This window comes from Oppia nitens, unplaced genomic scaffold, assembly GCF_028296485.1.
Source record: "Oppia nitens isolate AA-2021 unplaced genomic scaffold, nextdenovo-longstitch-racon4-pilon3 scaffold5_pilon_pilon_pilon, whole genome shotgun sequence".
NCBI classification, from domain to species: Eukaryota; Metazoa; Arthropoda; class Arachnida; order Sarcoptiformes; family Oppiidae; genus Oppia; species Oppia nitens.
Genome location: NW_026533243.1, coordinates 3,646,129 through 3,670,548, shown reverse-complemented (window position 1 = coordinate 3,670,548; position 24,420 = coordinate 3,646,129). Strand labels below are relative to the sequence as shown.

The following is a 24,420-nucleotide window of genomic DNA, read 5'->3' as shown; positions in this document are numbered from 1 at the left end:
TTTTAGTATTTATTTTACTTTTAACAATAAATTATTAATGTAATCGAATTTAGATTTTGTTTGTTTTATTAATTTAGATTACTGTTAATTTTATAATAGTGGTGTTAATAATATAGTTATATTGTGAATTAGTCAACAAATTACAAATAAATTTGTATATAAATACTGAATAAATGTTTATTTTAAATATCTATAAAAATTTAATTACAATTATTCTTAATGAATTTTTTTCAATAATAGTTAAACTATAAGACAATAATAAAGCTTATTTTATATATATATATAATATAATCAGTGGGTTTCAAGTAAATTTAAAATTAATAATATAATAAATTGGTTGATTGAGTGTTTGATTTTAATCACATTTTTTATCCATTCACTCAATCAATTTGGTAAATATAAGTTTAATTTGTAAACAGTTTATGGTATCGATGAAAGTATACAATCAATTAATGATTTTTTATGAGCTTTTGAGGCGATAAGTGAATTAATTACTTTAAACTTGAAATAGTATTTGCTGTAGTTTTTATAGTAATTTTAAATTAATAATAAACTTATAATTAATTGGTGTATATTAATAATTAATAATTAGATATTAAATTAATATTTTTTTACTCAATGTTTAGGCAGTGTTTGTGAAGCGGGCGTGTGCTCTGAATTTACGAACTCTGCCCCGACTGCTAACAGAGTGTTCATTGAGATGAGGCGCCGACCGATTGTCGTACTCGAAGTCCTCTTCATCGATGCCAACCTCAGTATATCGAACTCTTTTTTTACCGCTATTTCTGGACCGAGTCTTGATTGAGTCTTTAATTGGTGAATCACTTGAGTCGATACCATATCTACTACTAGTGTTGACTTTACGTCTTAGACCTAAACTAACTCTTCTTAAATCTTCTCCCGATTCATAATCAGCCGTCCATTTAGTGTTTATAGACCGCCGTCTTTTCGAAGTTCGTCGCGAACTTGATTTGTAACTTTCATTAGACAAATAACTTTCCGATTCTTCACTAATCATTTGACTGATGGATGAGGTGGCGGTCGCCGATTCGTTACTAAAGTTTGAATGATTTGAATCATTTGAATGACATACAGACGATGATTGAGTTGATTCGCTTTCTTCAGAAGCCTTCAGTCTTGCCCTCCGAGATAACACACCCATTGTTCTGTCTGACCGTCGAGTTTGCAGTGTATATGAGTTGTGTTCAGAAGAGAACGAGTTCCTCATCGACTTCTTGCGACGTCTAAATAAAAGCCAACCAACAAACCAATAAGCATAATGACAATTACCATAAGACACCGTCACCGGCGCTCTCATTAGACAATAGCATACCGTAAACCGGAAGCTCGAGGCCGAGCATCAGTTTCGTCATCGATTTCCGTAGCATCAGAATCATTAGGATGTACACCGTTCTCGCTTTCTTCGACCTCTGTGTCACTATTGAAATGATTTACAATCTCCTCACTGACGGCCTCTTCATCGACAACATAGTCATCGTCATCATCGATGTTACCTTCTTTTTCAGTCTCATCTTCGTCTTCGACATTCTCTTCGTGATCATCGTGTGAGTCATTATTGATATCTTCTTCATCATCTTCAGTCGTATCGTCTTTGATAATACGTTTTCGACCTTTTCTCGATCTCGAAGCACTTTTATCAACTTTTCGCCGAATCTTTCGGCTATTTTTGGCATTCACTTTATTCTTCTTGAGTACATTGTCTGTACTTCTTAATGACCTAAAGTTTAGCTTATTATTGTTATTAATAGAATTGTTTCTATTCTTCTTTTTCGGTGAATTGAGACCATTTTTGGAACCACTTTGACCCTGATTTAGACTAGACTTACTTCGACTTGAATAACCCGAAGTGGACGGAGCACTCAAATCAAAAGTGGGTGACAGTGATGATGATAAGGCTCTTCTCGAACTAAAACAAATAAATTATAGATATATTAAACTATAACAACAATTCATAGTACCGTATAATTACCGTTTGACTGGTCTTTTATTTGGTGATCGTGTGTTAGAAATGGGTGACATTGGCAATGGTTTACGGCGTCGACTAACAATTCCTCGTTTAAGATTTGATTCATATTTACAATTTGATCGAAAATCAGATATAATTTTTCTCGTTCTCTCTTCAAAAAGTACTGCCAGTCGTACTGTCATTGCGTATATTCGAGACTTTTTGTTAGTATTATATGATTTAGAATTTGTAAAAACTAATCGCATGTCTTTACAAAATTCATTTGGAGAATCATAAAGATCTGAAATTAGCTGTTCTTTAATTGTTGTTAAATCCATAGGTGTGTCGATTACTTGAGAATAATCAGGATATTGTATGGGATCTACTGGTGATCTAAATGGTGATGAATCTTCACGTTCTAGAATATAATTTAATAATTCAAGACAATTCTGTTTCCATGACTTCGGTCGTTGATATGATGTRTGTCTTTGTTTCTTTCGTGAAGCTGATGGACCATCAGATGCATCCGATTCAGATCTTGACCGCTATTATCAATAATACAATAAAAAACAACAATTTTTATTAAAATTTTAAAAATGATAAAATGTTTGATAACATACGCGTCTCTTCTTTCTCAATGAACGTCGTGTTTCGTGAGCTTCTCTTTCATCAGCAGTCTCTCCCTCTGTGGCCGTCTTTTCTTCGAATTGTTCATAATTAGCAATGAGATCTAAATATATAGGCATCGGATCGTAACAATGTTGATCATCAATGAAACGCAAGATAAGAGTAGTTATCAGTTTAGCTTTTTTAACGATATCACTGCCCGGTTCGTTAAAGGCCTCGGCGTTAAACTCAATAAACTTGGAATCAGACTTAATAGCATCGACTCGACGATAAAAGCGGTTTTCAAGTCGTGATTTTATTGTTGACAAATCCATTGGATATGAAATCATCATTCCATAGACTGGATGGTGATTGAGATCTACAGGAGCTAAGAACTCTTCGGCATGGGATGACTCCATAATTCGCACAAATCCTATCAACAAAAAACAATAATTTAATAAATAATTAACTAATTTATAATATTTGAAAAATCACTAAATAATCCAACCGTCAAGAATTCTTTGACACTCCTCTTCTCGACCACATTCAGGCCATTCATCTTCTCTAAAGTAGTTAAATAAAAGTCTTTCATCACTAGTTATGGCGGCACTTTCGGTACGATTTTCGGGTGCTATCTCTTCATCAATAGGCTCTAAATCCCACGGACTTAAGAAATCATTGTCTCCATTGGCCCACTTAACTTCAAAACATTGAAAGTGTGAGAACGGTTGCGACTCTTTAAGACATTCAATTGTTCCGAACCACCACTTGTCATCAATTATTGAGCGGAACTCATCGCCTACTTTCCATTTTCGGCTGAGCGACAAATCATAAATTTGTCTCAATATAACAAAGTCAACAACATTTTCGATGTCATGATATCTAAACGAAAAGTGTGAGTTTGTTATCTCATTGGTCTCTTCATCCAAAACAACGAGTTTAAGTGTCACCAGACGAGGAGGTTTCACATCAAATTTAATATCAATAATTTTGGCTAAAACTTCATCGCTTTGACAACCCCTTGGTTTATGTGGTTTAAGCATTTGGTTAATCATATAAATCTTATTTTGTCGCACAGTATCGATATAATGCTGATGTCCTGAACGAAAGTAATACACTTCATCACCAATTTGTGGAAAATATGGCGTCTTTTTAGGATTAACATCAGTAAACCAATCTATTGGAAAATATTCAATAATCAAATAGTAATGCATTAGTTTGTCAATAAATATATATCTATTCAAACACATACCCGGAGGTCTAAACTCTTCGGGAAGTTCTTTGAATGAATTGTATTTCTCTTCCAATTGACTCCGTTTTAATCGTTCTTTCATTTTCTTAGCTTCCTTTTTAGTAACTCTTTTACCGATAGAAGTTTGTGCTCTTTCTACTCTTTCGCCACTCTCTGCTTCTTCTCCTTCACTACCAGAAGAGTTGTGTCGTCGATTTATTCTAGAATTGGTGGGCAAACAAGTATCCCATTCTGAATCTTCAGTCTCTTCACTGGTAGACTCGGACTCAGACAATTCAGCCCATTCGCGATCTCCAGTATAATCACTATCGCTATCATCGCTAAGATCTTCAGGATTTTCATAATCAGTAATACCATTACGATGTCTATTCTCAGTTCGTCTCGCATATCGTTCTCGAAGTCCTGATTGTCTGACACCTTGTCGTTGTTGAATAATTCTCCGCTTTCTTCTGGTAAATCTTTCCTCTTTAATGGCAAGTTTAAGACTAACAGACGAGTCTTCAACCTGAGGGCGTTTCTTACGTTCTTTAGTGAAAAAAATTTCTTCTGCTTCAGCCGATTCTATAAACTTCTTTTTAGCCGTTTCTGCTTCACTTGGTTTTAATGGTCTCACAATTACTCTCTTCGCCCAAATCGGTACTATTTGATTAAGCTCTCGATCTCGTGACATAAAATTCTCTGCCTGTCGAACCCCTTCAACAGAACCGGCCCGTCGGGAACCAGCAGTTCTTTGTCCAGACGCGTGTCGAGCACGCGGTGAATGATTTAGTTGTTCTCTATTTAAATAGCCTGCCGGTGGCTGAGCTGTATAATCGTGTTCGTGAGTTAAACGTTGCTGTTCTCGTTGCAACCTCTGAATCATATCATCAATAGTTGGTCGGAGTTGATGTGGGAGGGGTGGAGGTGATACTACTAATGGCTGTGGAGGTTGAGGTTCACCTGGCATTTCAACGGGTGCTAATACTTCAGCCACATCTATAATAATACCAAATTGTTAAATACAAAAAAAATTGCAATAAACATACCGTTTCCGTTAGCATTATGTACGGCCACATATGGGACAAGTTGAGAGTCGGAACAACTTTCTCTTCCGGGAACGAGTCGCTGATAATTCGGTGGATAAGGATTACCATCGATGTCCACCAGAAAAGGTGGTGGCATAAGATGTGGTGCACATTGAGTTTGCTCATCAATTGCATAATGATTAGCGTCTCTAATAACTGGGCGATAGTCTGTATGGAAAAATACTTGATCTGGTATTTTCTTATATGGTTCAGCACTGGCCATTCCAAAGAAGGATAAATGTCCGTGACTGTCGGTAGAAGCAAACATAAGTCCATCGGGAGAAAACTTGCAGTCAAAGACAGCCCCGTGACCCTGACCATCAATCGAGTTGTAAAACTATTTGAAAAAATTCAATTAAAATTAACTATTAAATATCTTATTGATTAACCGACAAAATATTCAATATATATAAGTTGAAAACATACGGTTTTGATGGCATTGCCTGATATGATATCCCATAAAATAATAGCTCCGTCATGACCTCCGGATAAAAATATTCGACTATCTTTAGGATGAGCTTCAATTACAAATACTTCATCTTCGTGTCCATAGAGCACATGTCGTAATTGTCCCGTTTGTGATGTCCAAACTTTTAGCGAGTGATCGCTCAATGATGTAATAACGTGGACGTCATCACAAGTCCAGCCAACCATTGAAACTTTCACTTTACGAGTTATTTCATCGGTAGGCGGAGCAGTTCCGGGCAATCTTTCATTCATTTTAAGTGGTATGTTATGCCAGTGTTGTCGTTCAAAATACCAGATGTGTGCCACACCATCTTTACTTCCCGACACAAAACGAGTGCTCAAATTACTGAACTGAAGTGAATCCACGTGATCCGAGTGTTGCTCTATTTCCAATATCTTTGTGGGACCGGCTGGTGCTGTCACGTGGTATACTCTAAGATAATTATCTGTAGAGCCGACGGCTAGAAAAACACCGCCACTAGAAAATGAAGAGCAAACAAGTTGTGATCCCGGCTTATGGCGTTCAATAAATTTCTTGGGTTGTGTATGAAACTCATTAGTCGATGCATTATATCTCCAAAAACAGACACATCCGTCATTAGCTGTCGAAACAAGATATCGGTTGTCATCGCGAGCGAGCGGACAAAACTTAACCGAAGTTATCTGTGCATTATGACCGTTAAGAACAGTGATGGGAGCAGTTGTTTTTAAACACCAAACTCTTATCATTTTATCGCAACTTCCGGCAGCTATTAATGTGTTCTCATAATTGATCGTTAAATCTGTAATTTCATTGATATGACCGCGAAGTGTAGCTAATAAACGGCCGTCAGCTGCTGACCATATCTTAACGAGAGAGTCATCGGCGCCCTAAGAGATATAAACATATATATTTAATAATAGAGTAAAAATGTCATTTCATGGTCTCTTACCGTAATTATATAGCGACCCGTGCGGTCAAATGAGACACAATATACTGATGATAAATGTCCTAAAAGTCGTTTACATCTAATAAACTTATCGTAACATTTTGAGGGCAACAGTTGCTTATGAGTTAATGGACCGCTGTTTTGCCGCGCGATCAGTGATAGCGTAGCATTGAATGGATGACTGACCAGTTGTTGGGCAGAAGGCAACAATTGGGCGCCATTTCTAAAGGCAGTCAAATGAGATGAACTATTATATCGGAGATTTGGATCTACTTTATTGATAAAATCGCGAAGAAGCGATTGACGACCATTGCCGAGAAGCGACTGTATTCCGGTCACGGCTGGAGGTGACACCACTTCCAATAACTTATTGATTCGATCGACAATTCGAAACAAATGATTCGGTAATATATGTGAGTTATTGCGGTCAATATCGGTAAATGTGGTCACATGTTGAACACCCATCCAATCAAATCGTTGAGGCAGAAGTCCATTGTCTTCAATCTCTTGTTTGAGCAGTTGAGCCGACCCTTGACATGGACCACACTCGAGGAATTTGGTCACTAAGTAGTATAGCTCTACAAAGTCCACAAAGAGATCCAATTAGACCATCGATTGATAGACAACACAACCAAAACAAATGCATTCATTGGTAATGTCATGTCTTACCTGACTCTATGGTCGACGACGAAGACATGTCGACACAATAGTGGTCACAATCACTTCAATTGGTATTGTCTTATAAATTCATGCAATCATTTGGTCACTTCAAGAGCTACCATAAGATGAAGATATTTGAATCAAAGAGTCATATCATAAGCAGTCAGTCATTGAGTTTCACTGTTTTGTTCGCAATTTTATACATTTGATTGCAATTCAATACTCAATACATATAATAGAAATCATAGCATATCATAGCAATCATAAGCACTCAATAGTGACTCTACTGTACGCATAACATAGCATTCAATGTATTGCTTAAGCATTGCTCTCAATATATAGCAAAATGGTTGGCACTTATAATACAGTCAACACTCCATACATACAACACAAACCTTTTTTCATTTAAGTATATAATATAGCAGTCAATAGACATAGCATTGCATGTGTTATGTCTCTCATACTCTCATTCAATGACTGGTCAACACATGTCTGGCATAGCGTCTGCCGTAACCAACATATGATCGGACAGTTTGGCCACAAATTGAGTCAAGTGGTCACTAACTGTGCTATTATTTGTCAATTGGCGCCCAAATATAGGACAAACCTGTTTTATGTTTAACTAATTGCATGCCTTATAGTTTGATTGTCTTATATAATGTCATAAATTTGAAAGTTTGTAATTAAATTCATATTTAGCGGCTTTAATGACAAATATATTGAAATTAATTATACAATCAATTGTATTATAATTTACAGTACATTGAAATTACTGTGTTATACATACTATAGCTTACAGTACAGTACTATAGCCTATAATACATTCAGTCAATTGTTTAACACTAGAGTATTGGTGTTAAAGGAAATACCAAATATTCAAACATAATGTACGTCTAGTGCTTTGTTTGTCCCAAATGTTAAATTTATTTATATTTAATACAATATATAAAACTATTTTTATTTATGTAATTTATGTTCATATTTATATATCTTGTTATTTATATTGACATCGGTCTCACTTTACAGTTGTCAATGCAAGAGAGAGGCGGGGCTTAAACAGGATGACAGCAGTAATACATATTAACTACATTTGTATGTATATATTCGCTACAATCTATGCATTTGAATATGTGATGAATGTATGTTCGTATGTAACGTGTGTTAAGTATTGGTTAATGTTATGAATCTAAATGTTATGACTGTTTGTATTAGTGATGACATGACATGAATGTGTTGGTAAAGACACTGTGATCTTAGTGTTGAACAAACAGATCCAGTGATGTCTTGGTTCAAACAGACGAAACGATCATTTGTTGAAAGTGTTTGCATCAATGTTTTGAAGTGCGGACCGATTCCCCGACACGTGGCCTTTATTATGGACGGCAACCGGCGTTACGCCCGTAAGTCTGCCGTATCGACCATTGATGGCCACAAACAAGGTTTTGAGAGAATGACTCAAATGCTTGAGTGGTGTCTGGATTTGGGTGTCGATGAGGTAACAGTCTATGCCTTTGCCATCGATAACTTCAAGCGTTCAGATGAAGAAGTTAACAATTTAATGGACTTCGCAAATGAATTGTTTCACAAGTTATTACAAGATAAGGACAATCTTAACGAAACGGGTAAAGCGATCCGATTTTTTGGTGACTTAACTCTATTGAGACCAGATATCCAGCAATTGGTGGCAGAGGTTGAACTGTCGACTCAAAACAATACACAAAAAGTATTAAATATCGCTATTTCTTACTCTTCACGTCATGAGATCACAAATGCATTACAAGAGTTGCAGACTTGTGTACAAAATGATATAATCAAAGARTCAGATATAACTGAATCACTTATTTCTCAGTTCTTGTATTCCAATCACTCATCAGAACCCGATCTTTTGATTCGCACCTCTGGTGAAGTACGACTGAGTGACTTCTTATTGTGGCAAACAAACTATTCAGTGATTGCTTTTGCAAATGTTTTATGGCCTGAATTTACAATTTGGGATCTTTTCTCTGCTATTATTTATTATCAGAGAAACTGTAGTTTTTCTGAAACTGCAAAACATAAGCACCAATTAAGGTTGAAGTCTATTGAAGACAAACAGACGCAAGAAGAATGGATGGCCAGCGATGACATTGATTTAGATTTATTTATTGCTAATAAAAGAGAGCGTTTGACCAAATGTTTACAATATTTAGAAAATAAACGTTTAAACCAATTGAAATCATTGGCTAAATCAACGCTAATTACAACTAAAACTTAGATTTTATTGAATAACATTTATTTACCGAATTTTTATTTATTTAATATCCGGTGTCCAGATTTGTATCATTTTCACCAAAAACCTAGATATCAATTGTAATTATTTAATTGTTATTAAGCGTAAAGCTAAATGTCCACATCAATTGTGTTTAATGTAATTTAATTGAATAATATATTATTAGTTTTTAAATTATATATTTTTAATAAAATTCTATGCAAAGAGTTGTTTATTTAAATTAGTAGTAATTTACTTGAATTTTCTTTTGTCAAAAGTATTACATTTAAAAGTAAGCGAATTTATCTGTTATTATCGGACACATTATTTAAGACATTTTAAATATATAATTCACATATTATTTACCGATAGTAGTGTTTATCGCATATAAATTATATTTATTATAGAATACATTATTATTAAATATTTAATTTGGGAACACTTAGTTTGTATTTAATATAAGTATTACGGTATAAATTTTATATTGAAAGACAGCTCATAATTTAAAATATTGCGGTAATATCAATATTTATCGGTAATGTTTTGTTTATCAATGCAATACAGTATTATTTTTTGTTAAAAAGTTGTTAATTGCATGCATATTATATRTATCAAATAACACTGTTTTATTAATTAATTTTTATATGTATATAATTGGATTCTGTAATTAAGTAGTTTATATCAAATGGCAATCATTATTCAGTGAATATTTGTTCCTCTAATTGACTCAAATATCTTCAAAATATTTTACTTTTTTTTTGTTCATCACATTATCAATATATATATACGAATATACAGTTTAAACAATTGAAACAAACAATTTTGCGAATTTCTAAATTTGACAATAAAAGGCTTATAGGAATCGAGTAAATGCATGACTGAGATATTTGATTGAAATATATAACGATTTATATGTTTTCAAAGAATTATGATTATAAGTTATAACAACAAAACAAATTTTAAATTAATATATTATCTCGATTTTTTCAAATGAAAATAAATAAAATTATATAAATGAACATGCACATATTGTAAATGAAAGTGCTGAAACAAAATAATTAAATAACTTAAAATAATTGACATAATGTGAACAAATTGCATTTATTGTTCAAAAACATAAATAATTGGTTAAATGTGTCAAATATTTTCAGTCATTAGTTTTTTGGGGGAAAATAATGTTTTCCAAAAAAGCAAAACATTTGGGAGAAAAGGAAATAATTTATAAATAAATTTTCAATAATTTTATCGACATTTAACACCAATTTTTTACAATTGAGTTATAGTTACAAATAAATAACTCGTTAATGTATTGTTGTGGTTGTCATCAGATATCTAGAGATCAGGTGAACCCACTTTGGGAGTATATATAGAAGCATTGGGATCCAGTGGTGAAGTGTTAGACATATGGTCGTCTATTATAGACGATTGAAGATATTTATTGTGATTGTTGTGGTTGTGGTTGTGGTTATGGTTATTATGGTTATGTCCAAAGACAGGCAGTAAACTATTTACAAGAGATACGTTATCAGCTAAACTCCCATAACTGCCATTAGGTGAGGTCGGCATTACGGCCATCACTTCAGCAATTTTCGACTTCAACTCATCAATTTCTTTCTCACGTTGAAGTAATATCACTACAATAAATGGTTATATTATTATTATTATTATCAAATAATGGTAAATGATATAATACTTCTGGCCATTTCCAATTGCCGTTTAGTCTCATCTAATGCTGAAAACAAATCCAATTTAAGTCTTGTTTCTGCGCTTAGATTTTTCTCTAAGTGTGAATTTTTCTCCTGCATTGCCGATAGTGCAGACATAAGCACTTCGTGGTCTTCGTGTGAGTTCTTATATTGACGCAAAGCCTATGAAAATTAAAAGAAATAAATTATAATAAAGAGATAAACAAATAGTAATAAATAATAAAATAATACTTTTTCGCTTTGCTTGAGCTGTTCATCTTTAAGTTTAAACTCGTGTTGCACTTGTTTGAGATCATTCTCCAAATCCCTTCTTTTTGCTTTACATGTCTCCGAACACTCGGCTCTATTGGCGGCTGCAATAGCCGCGGCCCGAACCGCCACTTCTTCAGCCTTTTTGGCCTTCTTTTCATTATTTATTTGAAGCTCGAGATTAGATTTGAGGCGCTTTTTCTCCTCATCTAAATATTTCTCTAACTTAACAATAGTTTGTTTGTCCTGTTGTTTGGCTGTAACCAAATTATGGAGTCTCTGCTGAAGATTTTCATTGTCCTGACGTAGTTGTGTTAACTCATTCTTTACTGATCTTTCGTCAACAATGATTGAATTAAGTTGAGATCGAAGATCAAGTTCTAGTTGACGGGATGCTTGAAGATCAGCCTTTAAACGTTTGATATCTGCCTCCAATCTATACAAACATTATTTTGTTATCAATATTATCGGTAATACTGTATATTGTATTAAATATATCAAACCTGAGTGTGTGCTCATCCTTAACGGGTAACAAATTGTTGGCGATTATATTTTTGGCTTTTTTATTGGTATTACTATTACTATTATTAGTATTAGTATTACTGTTAGAGTTGTTATTTGAAGAATTAGTGTTTGGTGAGCACTGATTGCTGGCAACGGAAACATTGGACACATTAAGGTTATTATGAGTCCATTTGCTGTTATTGGATGTCTGGTTTGTATGAGACACCGCTGAGGGTGAACTCATCGAGAGGTTGGCTATGTTTGTGCCTTTCGGTGAGTTTGTAAGTGTTGTTATGTTTTTCATATGAGTCTTATTAGTACTGTTGTTATGCTCTACTATATCATCGACATCGTCGTCATTCTCATAATGATTTGTTGGCTTTTTGATAATCTGTGTCTCCATATATTGTAATTCATGTCTATAAATAAATAATCATTTATAGTTATTTCTAATATTATAACAATATAATAATAAATTATAATATTATTCAATCAATTTCAACATATAATGCTAAATTAAATTTATTAATAATTAATTAAATTTAAGTCTTAATTAAATAGTATGTTATATTATTTTTAATAAAATGACAAATTCAAACATGCTAATTAATATTGATTATATATATGATGTTATCATAATTATATTATTATAAGTAAATTATATCTAAAAATATTAAATTAATAATTTCTTAAAAATTGTGTAATACAGTAGAAAATACAGTTTTTTTAATGCTTAATATTAGGTAAACTACATCAATATATTCAAAAAACTTAGACCATTAGTATTCCTTACATTTTATAGGAAAATATATCATTAATAAAATGCTATAAATATGAATTAGCAATATATATATTTGTATATATTGTGCACATGATCAATTACTATAATAATTGCAAAATCATCATGTACATAATATAATAAGGAATATACAGTAATATACATCTATGTAAGTCAATTCATTTGTTGACTTTAATTATAAGATAACTTAAATATACTGTATTTAGTGTTATTAGTGAAACAGTCAGATATTTATATCTTATTTTATTCCCATAAAAAATTGATATATATTTTCATTTAAATATTTTCATTTATAGTTATTTTCATTTAAACTAATGTATAGCATATGTTCAACAAGTTATTCAAATAACATATATATAAAAACTATCGTTAATATAGAATAATTACTATATAAATGCTATATAAACATTGATCTTTTATTCGTTTTAAATTAATAATAATAATAATAATAATAATAATTATAATATAATAGAAATTCTATTTAAAAAATAAATTGCATATATTTATCAAAATACAAATAAGAGATATAATATTAATCAAGTTTTTATGAAATCTGAAATTAAATTATCAATATATTAATTTTTAAAATTTATATCCATGTAAAAACAATTTTTATATCTATTCAATTTGTAATGTTTAGAAACATATATTGAAAAAATATTAAATCTAATTTAACTTTTTCTTTTTAGAAAATATGTCAAATATTTTAAGTTAAATGAATTGTATAAAAATTATCAATTTTTGTAATGAAAATGCGTGATATGTATGCATGATATTCATTTCGTTTATAATAAATTATTATAAATATAATACATTAATATTAATATATATAAATTGAATTAAATGGTCACTACCGGTAACTATTATTTAATTACCGGTATAATAAAAATGATAAAATAGTCACATACTTGTCAATGCCATTAGACATTGTTTTCTTATTTGTTGAGTCGTAATCTGTAATTAATTTATTGGTCGATCCATTGCTTAATATCAAAGATTTGTCAGAATTTGTTGAACTGATGCTCGACTTCTTTTGATGATTAGGAGCACAATGATTGACGCCATTGCTTTGTATGAGTTCAGTATCGACGGGCAAACTGGGGGCAGGAGGTGGTGGTGCCTCTTGTGGTAAGGCTTTCTGAAGAATTTCCAAATAAAACTCGTTTTCTTTTGCTACTTCTTTCTGCTTTCTTAACCTCATTCGGTAACTAACATATGACTTGAATCCGAAGCCCAATGTGACCACAGGATAACCGATACTATAGTTAAATTGTTAATGAAAAATATGCAACAATTTTGACAAATGATATACCAATGGGCGGCAAAGGGTCGACAGAGGTCCAGATGAAATGGTAAGTTCTTAAGTTCTCTGAGTCTAACTGATGCTTCTATATATACAAAAAGTAACCAAAGAGATACTGTAGGCAGACATATGCCCCGTTCGGTGTGCCAAACGTATTGTACCCATACATAAGTGCTGGCCGCAAAAAATAGCCAGTGAACCGGTATAAATAGGAAACATATCATATCAGACGTCAACGCTATAAATACAAAGAATACCGAAAATGCCTGAAATCATACAAAGTTATCAATCAGATCATCATTTAATTATTTCAATCATTTTACTTTCAAATCTACAAAACATACCAATCCTTGATATTTGAATGAGTCGTAAACACTTCTCAATAGTAGCCAAAATGGCCACAAATATTCAAAGCGAAACTCGACAATAAAGTCAGCGAGAAGTACCAGAGCCCACACCAGAAAAAATTTCACATAAATGAATGGACTGATAGTCATCATCGGTAACATACAAAATACAGACATTCATTAATTTGTCGGCAAATCTTATTTTTAGATTTTATTTATTATGTTTGACAGTATTGTCATCTAAGTTATAGTACAATCAAATTAACTAAACTATTGAATTTCATTAATAATGTTTGTGTTATATAATAATAGTAAATATTGTCTAAAATTAATAGATTATTGATTAAGATTTTTGTGATCTCCTATTTGATAACCATATGATCAACTAATAAGTAATCAATACACGTGTGTACGTGTGTTGTCCACTAATTAAATCATATCAATTCAAGTTATCAAATGTTATAGACATATGATATGTTTGTGTCGATAATCATCTCATTTTTGGTCAGTTGTGGTCAAAATTCATACCTTTGATTGAGTCCATCGGCAATTTTGCTCTTCTTATTGGTCCGATGTCTGAGTTTAGCTCCAGACAAATCACCATTTCTTCTCTTCATCACAAGTGATGCCAACACAAGTAATGTCCACAAAGTGATCAGTCGTGATGAGGACAATATGTCCGACAATTTGTTTGACTTGAGCCGTATGTGAGAACCGTTGGGATCCGTTTTTGATGGCTTTGTTGAATCAATCTCTATAATAATTGTAAATCAATGGTCTGTTTGAAGACACTGTTAGTCTGAAGAGTTGAACAGTCAATGTATTAGTTGGTCATCAATGTGTTGGTGTCGATAGCATATGACTTATGATTAGCATTCAGTTGTTATTTAATTAGTGTTTGTATGCAATCATTCATTACATATGAGTATTACTATTGACTCGTATTGTGTTTTGTTAATAATTTTCACCAAATAATGGCATCCAATGTATCATAATATGAGTCTAACGTTGATATCAATGGCTTCACGCATGCCTTAACTCATAACACATACACACATACAGTGAGATAACATATCAGTCAATACTAACAATACTTTAACACAATATACATAACAATGCAATACAGTATAGACTACTCACTTGTGATCATCACATATGCTTACGGTTCAACTCATTAAGTTATAACAATCAATTAACAATTATAATTGACATAAATCATTGATAATATTGACCAACATTTTAATTATAATTATTATATTTACTTATTTAAATCATTAAAATCATTATAACAGTGTATTTATTGATATATCTGTATATTATAATGCATTGCCTTTATATGATATAAACTGTAAGTATATGTAAACAATATTGTATTGCGTTATAATATAATGTGATTGAAGTAAATGTTTTGTTGCAATCAATGATAAGTCCAAACATGTCTTTGAATATCCAAAACTGACAACTGATCCATATTTTGTAGATATATATCATATGATTTAATACCAATGTGTGCAATGATGTCTCGCAAAGACATATTGTCGCTATCAATGAATGAAGAGCACAGTCTGTTCTCTGCATGTATGGAGACGGGACTCAAAGTCTTTAATTTGGAGCCATTGATGGTGAAGACCAATCTTGAAGATCCCAAAGAGTTGGGTTCAATAGCCATTTGCCAATTACTTCATCGAACAAATCTGATGGCATTAGTAGCCGGCGGTTCAAATCAACGATATTCCGAGAGATCGGTCCTCATTTGGGACGACTCGCTCAAGAAGTTTGTGTTGGAACTGACATTCTCGACACCCGTAATATCGGTGAGGACACGACGTGACCGTATAATAGTAGTTGAAAGACATGGCATACATTGCTTTTCATTCCCCAATTCACCTCAAAAGCTGTTTACAATTGAGACCCGAGATAATCGATTTGGTTTGTGTGAAGTTAGTCCGTATATCAGCTCTGAAAAACAACTACTTGTCTTTCCGGGGCATAAGATTGGATCAGTTCACTTGCTTGACTTAAACCATACTGAACCCGGTCGGTCATCGCCACCAATTAATATTGCCGCTCATCAATCAGAGATAGCATGTTTGGCATTGAATAAGTCGGCAACACTGGTGGCCACTGCTTCACTCAAAGGGACTCTCATTAGAGTATTTGATACCCAAAGACGCACACAAGTGGTCGAACTTCGAAGAGGCGCCGATCCGGCTCTTCTGTATTGTATTGCATTTTCACACGACTCTGACTTTCTGGTTGTATCCAGTGATAAGGGAACGGTTCATATATTTGCTTTAAGAGACACTCATCTGAATCGGCGCTCAACTTTTTCATCAATGGGGTTCGCCCACCAATATGTCGATTCGCAGTGGGCTTTAGCTAAGTTCACAATTGCTGCCGAATGCGCCTGTATTTGTGCTTTTGGCCAAAACAACTCCGTTTATGCCATTTGTGTGGACGGATCCTTCCATAAGTATAACTTTAGTGCCGACGGCTCCTGTATTCGTGATTCATATGACATCTATTTGGATGTTCCCGAAGATGACGAGTACTAATCTATGGATGCAATTATTTGTATTAATATTATAAAAATAAGTTGTTATAATTATCAGATGCTTTTTTAATGGTATTAAATATAAGATTTAGTACTTATTATATTGTATATTAAAAAAGAAAGTATTTTATGCTATAAATATTTATAAATAATGTGTAAATACATTATAGTCAATGGTTAAGTTAATGAAAGAATATTTTATAAAAAAAWTATTTTTTTAACTAAGATTCTGATTGTTTTAATAGGATATAACAAAAAATATTTTACAGAAAAAATAAATTAATTTGAATATTTGTTATAAATTATTTTATATGCTATTTTTATGTAAAAAATTTATAAATAATATAATTATTATTTTGTATAGTAAATTGATATGTAATATAACTTGCCTATAGATGGTATTGCTATTAAAGTTATTTAAACTGTGCTAGCTTATTGCCAAGTAGATTTTTGAATCAAGTTCAAATTTAGAATAATATTCATATATGAAATAATATTGTAAATTATGAGTGTATTATAACTTATAATTTAAAAGGACAATCCATATAATTAATTTATAACATATTAAAAACCCCTTATAATTATTGATAATTATTTGTAGTTTTAAATATAATAACGATATAACAGAATGTATGAATAAATTGAATAACATTTTTGAATAAATGTAAATTTAATAAATGATTGTATGATTACAATACACTTTTTATTGGCTTAATATTATAGTTACACTTAAGATCACATTTATCTGTCTATGTATAGGAAATGATGAAYAAATCACAGAAATTGCCACCAATTACTCAAATAGTGAGAAACAAACCATCGGTGTTGTTATCAGATGAGTTGAACAAAAAGCTTTTTAAAGCTTTAGCACCGAAATGGGTTTCATTGCTGACATCAAAGATCCAGTTGTGGTCAAAAGCAAACAATCAAATTCAATGGACAATACAATACAAGAATATCTTGTGTTTCATCGTTGACACCAATAAAGATGTGACAGTCATTCGAGTTTATGATCCAAAAGTTGAAAATATTTTGTTTGAACTCAACGTATGGCAAGAATTTGAGTTTAAATCAAGAAATTCTTTGTTTCATACAATCAGTACATCAAACGGTTCCGTTGGTCTTAAGTTTAGCTATAATCTCGAGTCGAGTGACTTTAAAACATTAGTTTTGGAAAAGAAATTGAATCGCTTGGAGGTGTTATACGRCAATCGGACAACTCATCTGTTAGAGTCTAAGGATGAAGTGGACAGCTCTCGTCCACTCTATAAAAGGGCGCATCCATTGGTTAAGCCATTGCTACGAATGAATGATAATAATAAAGTTGGGACTGAAAACAAAATGAAAAACAATTTAAGCAAATCGATGACTTCACGTAATTTAAAATCAAAAATGGATTATTTTATTGATAAGTCCACACAAACAACAAATGTCTCATTAGATATCATTCATATCAATCTTTTAGATAAAGCTATAAATAGTTTACATAAAGGAATCAATTATATTGATTCATGTTTTGATCAACTCTTGAATGAAAATAAAGTAATTGAGTCAATGAATACTAATAATTGTATGGATTATACAATGGATAAGCAAAAGATGAAATCAAATTTGGATATTATTAATGAATGCAATGAAGATTATTCAATACTTTTAAAAAGATGTCCAATAGATATATCGTTGACAACAAATTTACAGAAGAAACGCCATCAGACAACTCAAACAACACAAACAACTCCATTGATGACATATCCATCCGAACCAGAATTAAAAGTCTTTAAAACACAAACTGAGACACAAAGTGATGTTATCAATGAATTATTGGATTATTATAAAGAAAAAATTTATTTGAACAGCAATATTGAAGACAATAATATTAATGGTCACACAAAGACAAATATTAGAAAAATTATTGATTATTTTGAAAAATTAAATCAAACTGTTGTCCAAAGAATATGTCAAGAAATGCAACAAAATATGTTAAGAATATCTGAAGAGAAATCTAAAGTGATGACTAAAGATAATGAACCACAATATACATCTTCTTTATCTAATAATCAATTGAAGGAAACTGTCGAAGAAGTGATTTTTGAAGAATTTGTGCCAAAATCTATGCCTAAAATTGCAGAGGATATGGCTATTAATAAAAATATAAAAGATATACATTTGACCAAAACTGAAGATTTGTTGAAATCTTCCGAAACATTGGTGACAACAGTCACATCATTACCTGATTCACAACTATCAAAGTATGAAGAATTTGATGACAGCAATAATGAGACATTGACTCTGTCTGACAGTGATCTGGAAAAGATTGAAGAAAACTATAGCAATAAAAGTGACAATTTATCGATATTAATGTCTTCTTTGATATCTGAATCTGTATTCAATCTACTATTTGATCCCATATATAGTGCACTAAACAGATCAGATACAGTGTATAAGATACGAGAACTTCATCGTCACATATATGAGGAACTGATTTCAGTGATTCAAATGCCTGTCTGTCCCGTACTCGACAAATGCTTGTCGTCAGACAAATCATAAAATAGTAACAAATGCTTAAATTGAATATTTCATTACATTTTATTACTTCAGTTATTTAATTTGACAAAAATCATAAATTATATTTAAGATATTATTTTTAATTTACTATAAATTAAAAACTTTGTTTATTTAATATCAGTTAAATAAATCATAAAATTCATTTTATTATATGTATAATTTAATTTTCATTAATTTTTTAACATTTTAAGTTTTGTTTGAGTTTTTAAATAAATAACAACTTTGTAATTATAACATCCACTACATTAGATATAAGAATTAAATGAAAACTAAATTATTAATATAAGAGTTTAAAAATGATTAAATATATGATTTAGTATTATTTAATATTATTCCAAGAAAGTGAGCTTGATCACTGAAAAATACTTATTATAACATATTATAAAATAAAAATGTCATATTTAAACTAATTACTTATGAATTTTTAAATTTTGTTTGAAGATAATTTAAATATATTAATATATTTTTGTTGAAATAATTTAGCTTAATGTATATTTAACAAAAAACTAAATTTTAAAATTGTTATCTAATACTGTATAATAACATTTAAAGAAAATAATATTTTAGGTAAGWTATAGTTTATTTTTGTAGAAAAAATGTTTTTTTAGTAAAAGCATATAATCATTGAAAATAATTTTATAGTTAAAGATTTTTGTAGCAGAAAATATTGTACTTAAATTGAGATTAAAAAGTGAGTGCACTTTGAAAAAAATATTTATAAAAAACCCCAGTCTTTATATCTAAAAACTTATTTTAATACATATTTTAAATTCATGAATATATTACTTTTTATGCAATCTAAGATCCACTTTCATGAAATTTACTTTTACTACATTTACTCAATGAATCGCTTACCTAATCATCAATTTTATAATATACAGTATTTACACTGAAGTTTGTGTATTTTAATTTCATCTAAAAAATAATACATTTTAATCATATGTTAATAATAAAGAGCTTATAGTAAAACACTTTCAAAATTAAAATTTTTGCAAATAAATTATAATAACGTGTAATCATGATTTTGAGTTTAAATAAAATTAGACAAAATAGATGAATATTTTAAATCTTAATGACATTTTAATGTTATGTTTTATTTTGTTTTTTAACAATATTTGTATTTAACAAATATAAAACTTCCCAAAAAACAGTTATTTTTAATGAATAGTTGATGAAATTTTTTATATGACTTTTCATTTTTGTAAAGTTATAGTTATAAGATATTTTATATAAAAACACAATGTTTCATATTTTTAACGGATTGTTTATATAATTGTTTTATATATACGGTATTAAACAGTGATCTAAATGTTATAAATTATGCATATACAACAAATACATTATAGATTTAATAATAATTATACTGAAATTAACGGAAATCTAAGTGTTAAAATTAAATATTTTAGTAATGTATTACTTATAAATACCATATTATTATTATTAAGATAAAATGTATTATTGTATATATATATATTATATATACATATTTGCCCACTTATTTAAAAAAAAGAAAAAATAAAGAAAAGGAAAAATGAGATTTTATGGTAATTCAAAACATTTATATTTAATAGCTTTCTATTAAACATATAATTTGTAAATTTGTATTATTGCGTGAATTGTAGAATATTTAACTATAGAATAATATTGAAATTGCTTAACATTAGTGTTCAATAATACAAATAACATATTATATATGTTTAAAGCAGTTCTTTAAATGCATTCAATTCTGTAAATTCTTGTATTCATTTAACAAAAAAGAGTAAATTCTCGCATCGATTGCCTACTATTCCGACGACCAGTACTGTCACTACTGTATACTTATATAACACATATTATATGTATATATATATTGTAGATAACAAATACTCTGACACTCAGACATACCGAAGCACTTGATCTGCTTTATGCCAGAGCTCTGAGTCTTGCAATTCTTCAGTTGTTGACTCACTTTTCGCATCTTTTCTCTGAGTGAACACTCTCTCAGACTCTGAGCTCTGAATTTCATTTACTGTACTTTTTTTCGTTCAATACGTAAGTCTTTTGGGGCGTAACACACAATTCAATCCCCAAAATACTGTATAAACTTATATAAAAAGCATTCATTGACAGTGAATCTCACTTTTTTGCCGGTGCTCTCGCTATTCATAACACCGATTCATTATTATAAAACACTTTTAGTGATTTTTATGTTATATATTGTTTTTTAACAGTTTGGTATCATTATTACTATTGCTAACATTAACAAATTTGTATTAAAACTGTAATCGCAATGGTAATACTGTTTATTAGGTTGTGTAACAAAAATTAAAAAATTATTAGTAATAAGATTTTAAAGTTTTTAATCGATATAATAATTATCTTAAGTGTAATCGACCAACAATTTGATCATTTGTTTAGACATTGGATCATTCATCTAATTCTACAATTATATCATTACTTTTGTAAGTTTCAACACAATTTCCTAAAGTATTTAATCATATATTTTTTTAAAGCAATTAATTTATTTTCAACTAATTATAGTCTATTGTTAATGTATAACAAAGACATATTACTATTACTTTTTTATATAATGTGTAAATTATTTGGAGAATTTGTTCAAATATGTTATAAAATGTTCATTAATTAATCTAAGATTACATATAGTAGTGTATATTCATAAATATAATAATTAATTATATAACTGTATTATAAAAAATTAATTAAAAAATTAATTAATATCAATATAAAATATTAATTATAAATGTATGATGTTTTTATTTTATTTATATATATTTATTATATTTATATAATTTTTATATAACTTTATATTATTTGTTATTTTATTAATTATATGATACACTATTATAACCTTCAAGAATCTTTAAATTAGACGCAAAATATTTGAATAAAGTATGAAATAATAATAAAATATTTTATAAAATCTATATATTTAAATACTAAATACTCAAATATATAATGTAAATAATAATTATATATTATTGTACATTAAGCAATAAATAAGAAAAGATATAATTTTCACAAAAAAAATATTTAATACAACACTAAAAGGCAACACTAGTTAAATAAATTGACAAAAATTGAATTATAAAAATAATTTATTAATATTATTTTTTACTTCATATATTTATGTATTATATTTTATTCACGTAATCTTTTTATTACTACAGTAAAAGTTTTAATCAATAATGTTAAGTATTCTAGTTTTTATATTATTTTATACATTAATACTTGATATTTGGTTGTAATCATTATAATCTTATGATTTATGTAATCTTAATCATTATAAGTAAATAAACATTCCTCTTGTAATTATTCATTAAATAATTTAACAAATTTATGTTTTAGACAAAAAAAACATTTTATAAACGTTTTTTAAGATTAACATATAATTATTAGATTTCTGTTATAAATATATATATATATATATATATATATATCATATTTAGCTAAAAAATGTTATTTTTCCTACAATATACAAAAATTAATAATTTTTTAATAATTTACAAGATAACAATTTTAAATTAATAATTAAAATTTTACAGCAATTAAAAATATAAATGCTTTTGTATTACTAGTGTTGGCAAAAAAGAGAAATTTTTAAAATAATAGAGAAATTTCTAGAAAGTTTCTAAAAGAAATTTCTATCTATGGGATCCCCATGTTAATTTTGTTTTTCGCGATATATGTTATTATGTAACAATACATTGTTTTTACAAGTAATAATTAAATATTAGTATTAATATTTTTAATTATTAATTAAAGTAACAATTAATTTATCTAATTATCTTAAATTCTTATATACCGTATATAATAAAATGATTATTAAATTTTTTTAAAACTGATTATTATTAAATAATAATTATTATTTTACATATAAGTATCCCATTTTGTATAGTTACTAAATATAGTAGTGTATAGTATAATATTATATGAATAGTAGTGTCTCATTATTTATATATTATTACAATAGCTATAGATATAGTGATGCCATAGTCTAACAATAAAGTTAAATTTCTATAGAAATTTATTCCTGAGAAATTTTCTAGAAACTTTCTCACGGAAATTTAGTAGAAACTTTCTATTTGCCCATCTCTATGTATTACACATAATAATTATTACTTTTAATCTAATATCAATACTTACATCACAATTACAAATATTTGACATTTTATTAAAATTATTTTATTATAGCACAAAATAATTATTGAATACTTTTATTTTTTTGTAACTGATTAGTAACGTTGTAACTATTAATTTAAAAATTTGCATAAATTGATTGCAATTAACTATTTTAAAATTTAGTATTTTATAAAGCATTTCTAAATAATTGTGAGTTAATGTTTACTTAATAAATAATTTTTAAGTGACTTTCTATAACATAAAATGTTTTTATTGAATTCATAAATAAAAAAAATAATTTAAGTTAAATTAAAAAACTGTTCAATTGTTATTAAATTGAATATATTATTATTTAAATTAAATTTTGTAAAAATAGGTATCTAAAAGTATTATATAACAACATTTAAAATATCAAATAAGCAAATATTGTAAATAACTAAATGTTTAGTTTTTTGATTATTTAAATTGAATGAACAACAAAATAAAATGTGAATATTTATAAAAGCTTTTGAAAATAAATATATAGAAAAATTTTATTTAGAAAATTGCAATTGACAATAAATATACTAAATTTACTCTATATATTTTATTTATACAATAGAGGGCTTGAATTGGACTTTATTTTTCACATTTTATTTAATATATAAATCTTATATTTAGACAATTATTTGCAAGTTTTTATTTAGAAAAACGAAAGTATTTATACAATAGCAATGATAAACTTACTAAAGAAAATTTCCATAGAAATATACATGTGATATATACGATACATATACAGTACTATATTGTATATATGTAATTATTGTTCTATGGGCTAATGCTTATGTATATCTTATACTCCCTGAGCAATAGCCAGCACTTGGTTTGCATTTTAAGTTTTATTTAATGCCTTACAGATGTGTATGACTTGATTACTAATTGTGTTATTCTCAACATGTATTATGTAAAATGTAATTTAATTAATTTAATCAATATTAACATAACATTATAACAATGTTTTATTAGTTAAAATTTTAAATATAAATAATTAGCATAAAATTATGATTATGTTGACACATCAATTGAATTAAACAGAAAATTA

General features: G+C 29.2%; 4 protein-coding genes across 4 annotated transcripts; 2 read left to right on the top strand and 2 right to left on the bottom strand.

The window, feature by feature from the left end:
* Positions 1-547: 547 nt before the first annotated feature.
* On the bottom strand, positions 548-7,272 carry LOC128961759 (PH-interacting protein-like). The gene is made up of 10 exons (XM_054308025.1): positions 6,955-7,272; positions 6,289-6,863; positions 5,315-6,226; positions 4,850-5,225; positions 3,825-4,799; positions 3,081-3,749; positions 2,587-3,005; positions 1,991-2,511; positions 1,334-1,927; positions 548-1,244 (listed from the first exon to the last, which is right to left on the bottom strand). Exons 1-10 carry the CDS (start codon positions 6,980-6,982, stop codon positions 623-625), a joined length of 5,691 nt encoding a protein of 1,896 aa, XP_054164000.1. The 5' UTR covers positions 6,983-7,272; the 3' UTR covers positions 548-622.
* An 809-nt stretch (positions 7,273-8,081) lies between these two features.
* LOC128961501 (dehydrodolichyl diphosphate synthase complex subunit DHDDS-like) lies at positions 8,082-9,199 on the top strand. The gene has a single exon (XM_054307747.1). The coding sequence runs from the start codon at positions 8,225-8,227 to the stop codon at positions 9,197-9,199; it is 975 nt and encodes a 324-aa protein (XP_054163722.1). The 5' UTR covers positions 8,082-8,224.
* A 1,133-nt stretch (positions 9,200-10,332) lies between these two features.
* Positions 10,333-15,108, bottom strand: LOC128961760 (macoilin-1-like). Its single transcript, XM_054308026.1, has 8 exons — positions 14,630-15,108; positions 14,099-14,240; positions 13,764-14,020; positions 13,360-13,710; positions 11,652-12,071; positions 11,131-11,584; positions 10,887-11,061; positions 10,333-10,827 (listed from the first exon to the last, which is right to left on the bottom strand). Exons 1-8 carry the CDS (start codon positions 14,716-14,718, stop codon positions 10,526-10,528), a joined length of 2,190 nt encoding a protein of 729 aa, XP_054164001.1. The 5' UTR covers positions 14,719-15,108; the 3' UTR covers positions 10,333-10,525.
* Positions 15,109-15,474: 366 nt separating this feature from the next.
* On the top strand, positions 15,475-16,710 carry LOC128961032 (WD repeat domain phosphoinositide-interacting protein 4-like). Its single transcript, XM_054307236.1, has one exon. The coding sequence runs from the start codon at positions 15,607-15,609 to the stop codon at positions 16,654-16,656; it is 1,050 nt and encodes a 349-aa protein (XP_054163211.1). The 5' UTR covers positions 15,475-15,606; the 3' UTR covers positions 16,657-16,710.
* The last annotated feature ends 7,710 nt before the right edge of the window (positions 16,711-24,420 follow it).

Coding starts and splice junctions, on each gene's coding strand:
- LOC128961032 (XM_054307236.1), top strand. CDS start 15,607: ATGTGTGCAATGATGTCTCGCAAAGACATATTGTCGCTATCAATGAAT.
- LOC128961760 (XM_054308026.1), bottom strand. CDS start 14,718: ATGAAGAGAAGAAATGGTGATTTGTCTGGAGCTAAACTCAGACATCGG. Junction 14,021..14,098: donor CATTCAAATATCAAGGATTG/GTATGTTTTGTA, acceptor GTATGATTTCAG/GCATTTTCGGTATTCTTTGT. Junction 11,585..11,651: donor AAGGATGAGCACACACTCAG/GTTTGATATATT, acceptor ATGTTTGTATAG/ATTGGAGGCAGATATCAAAC.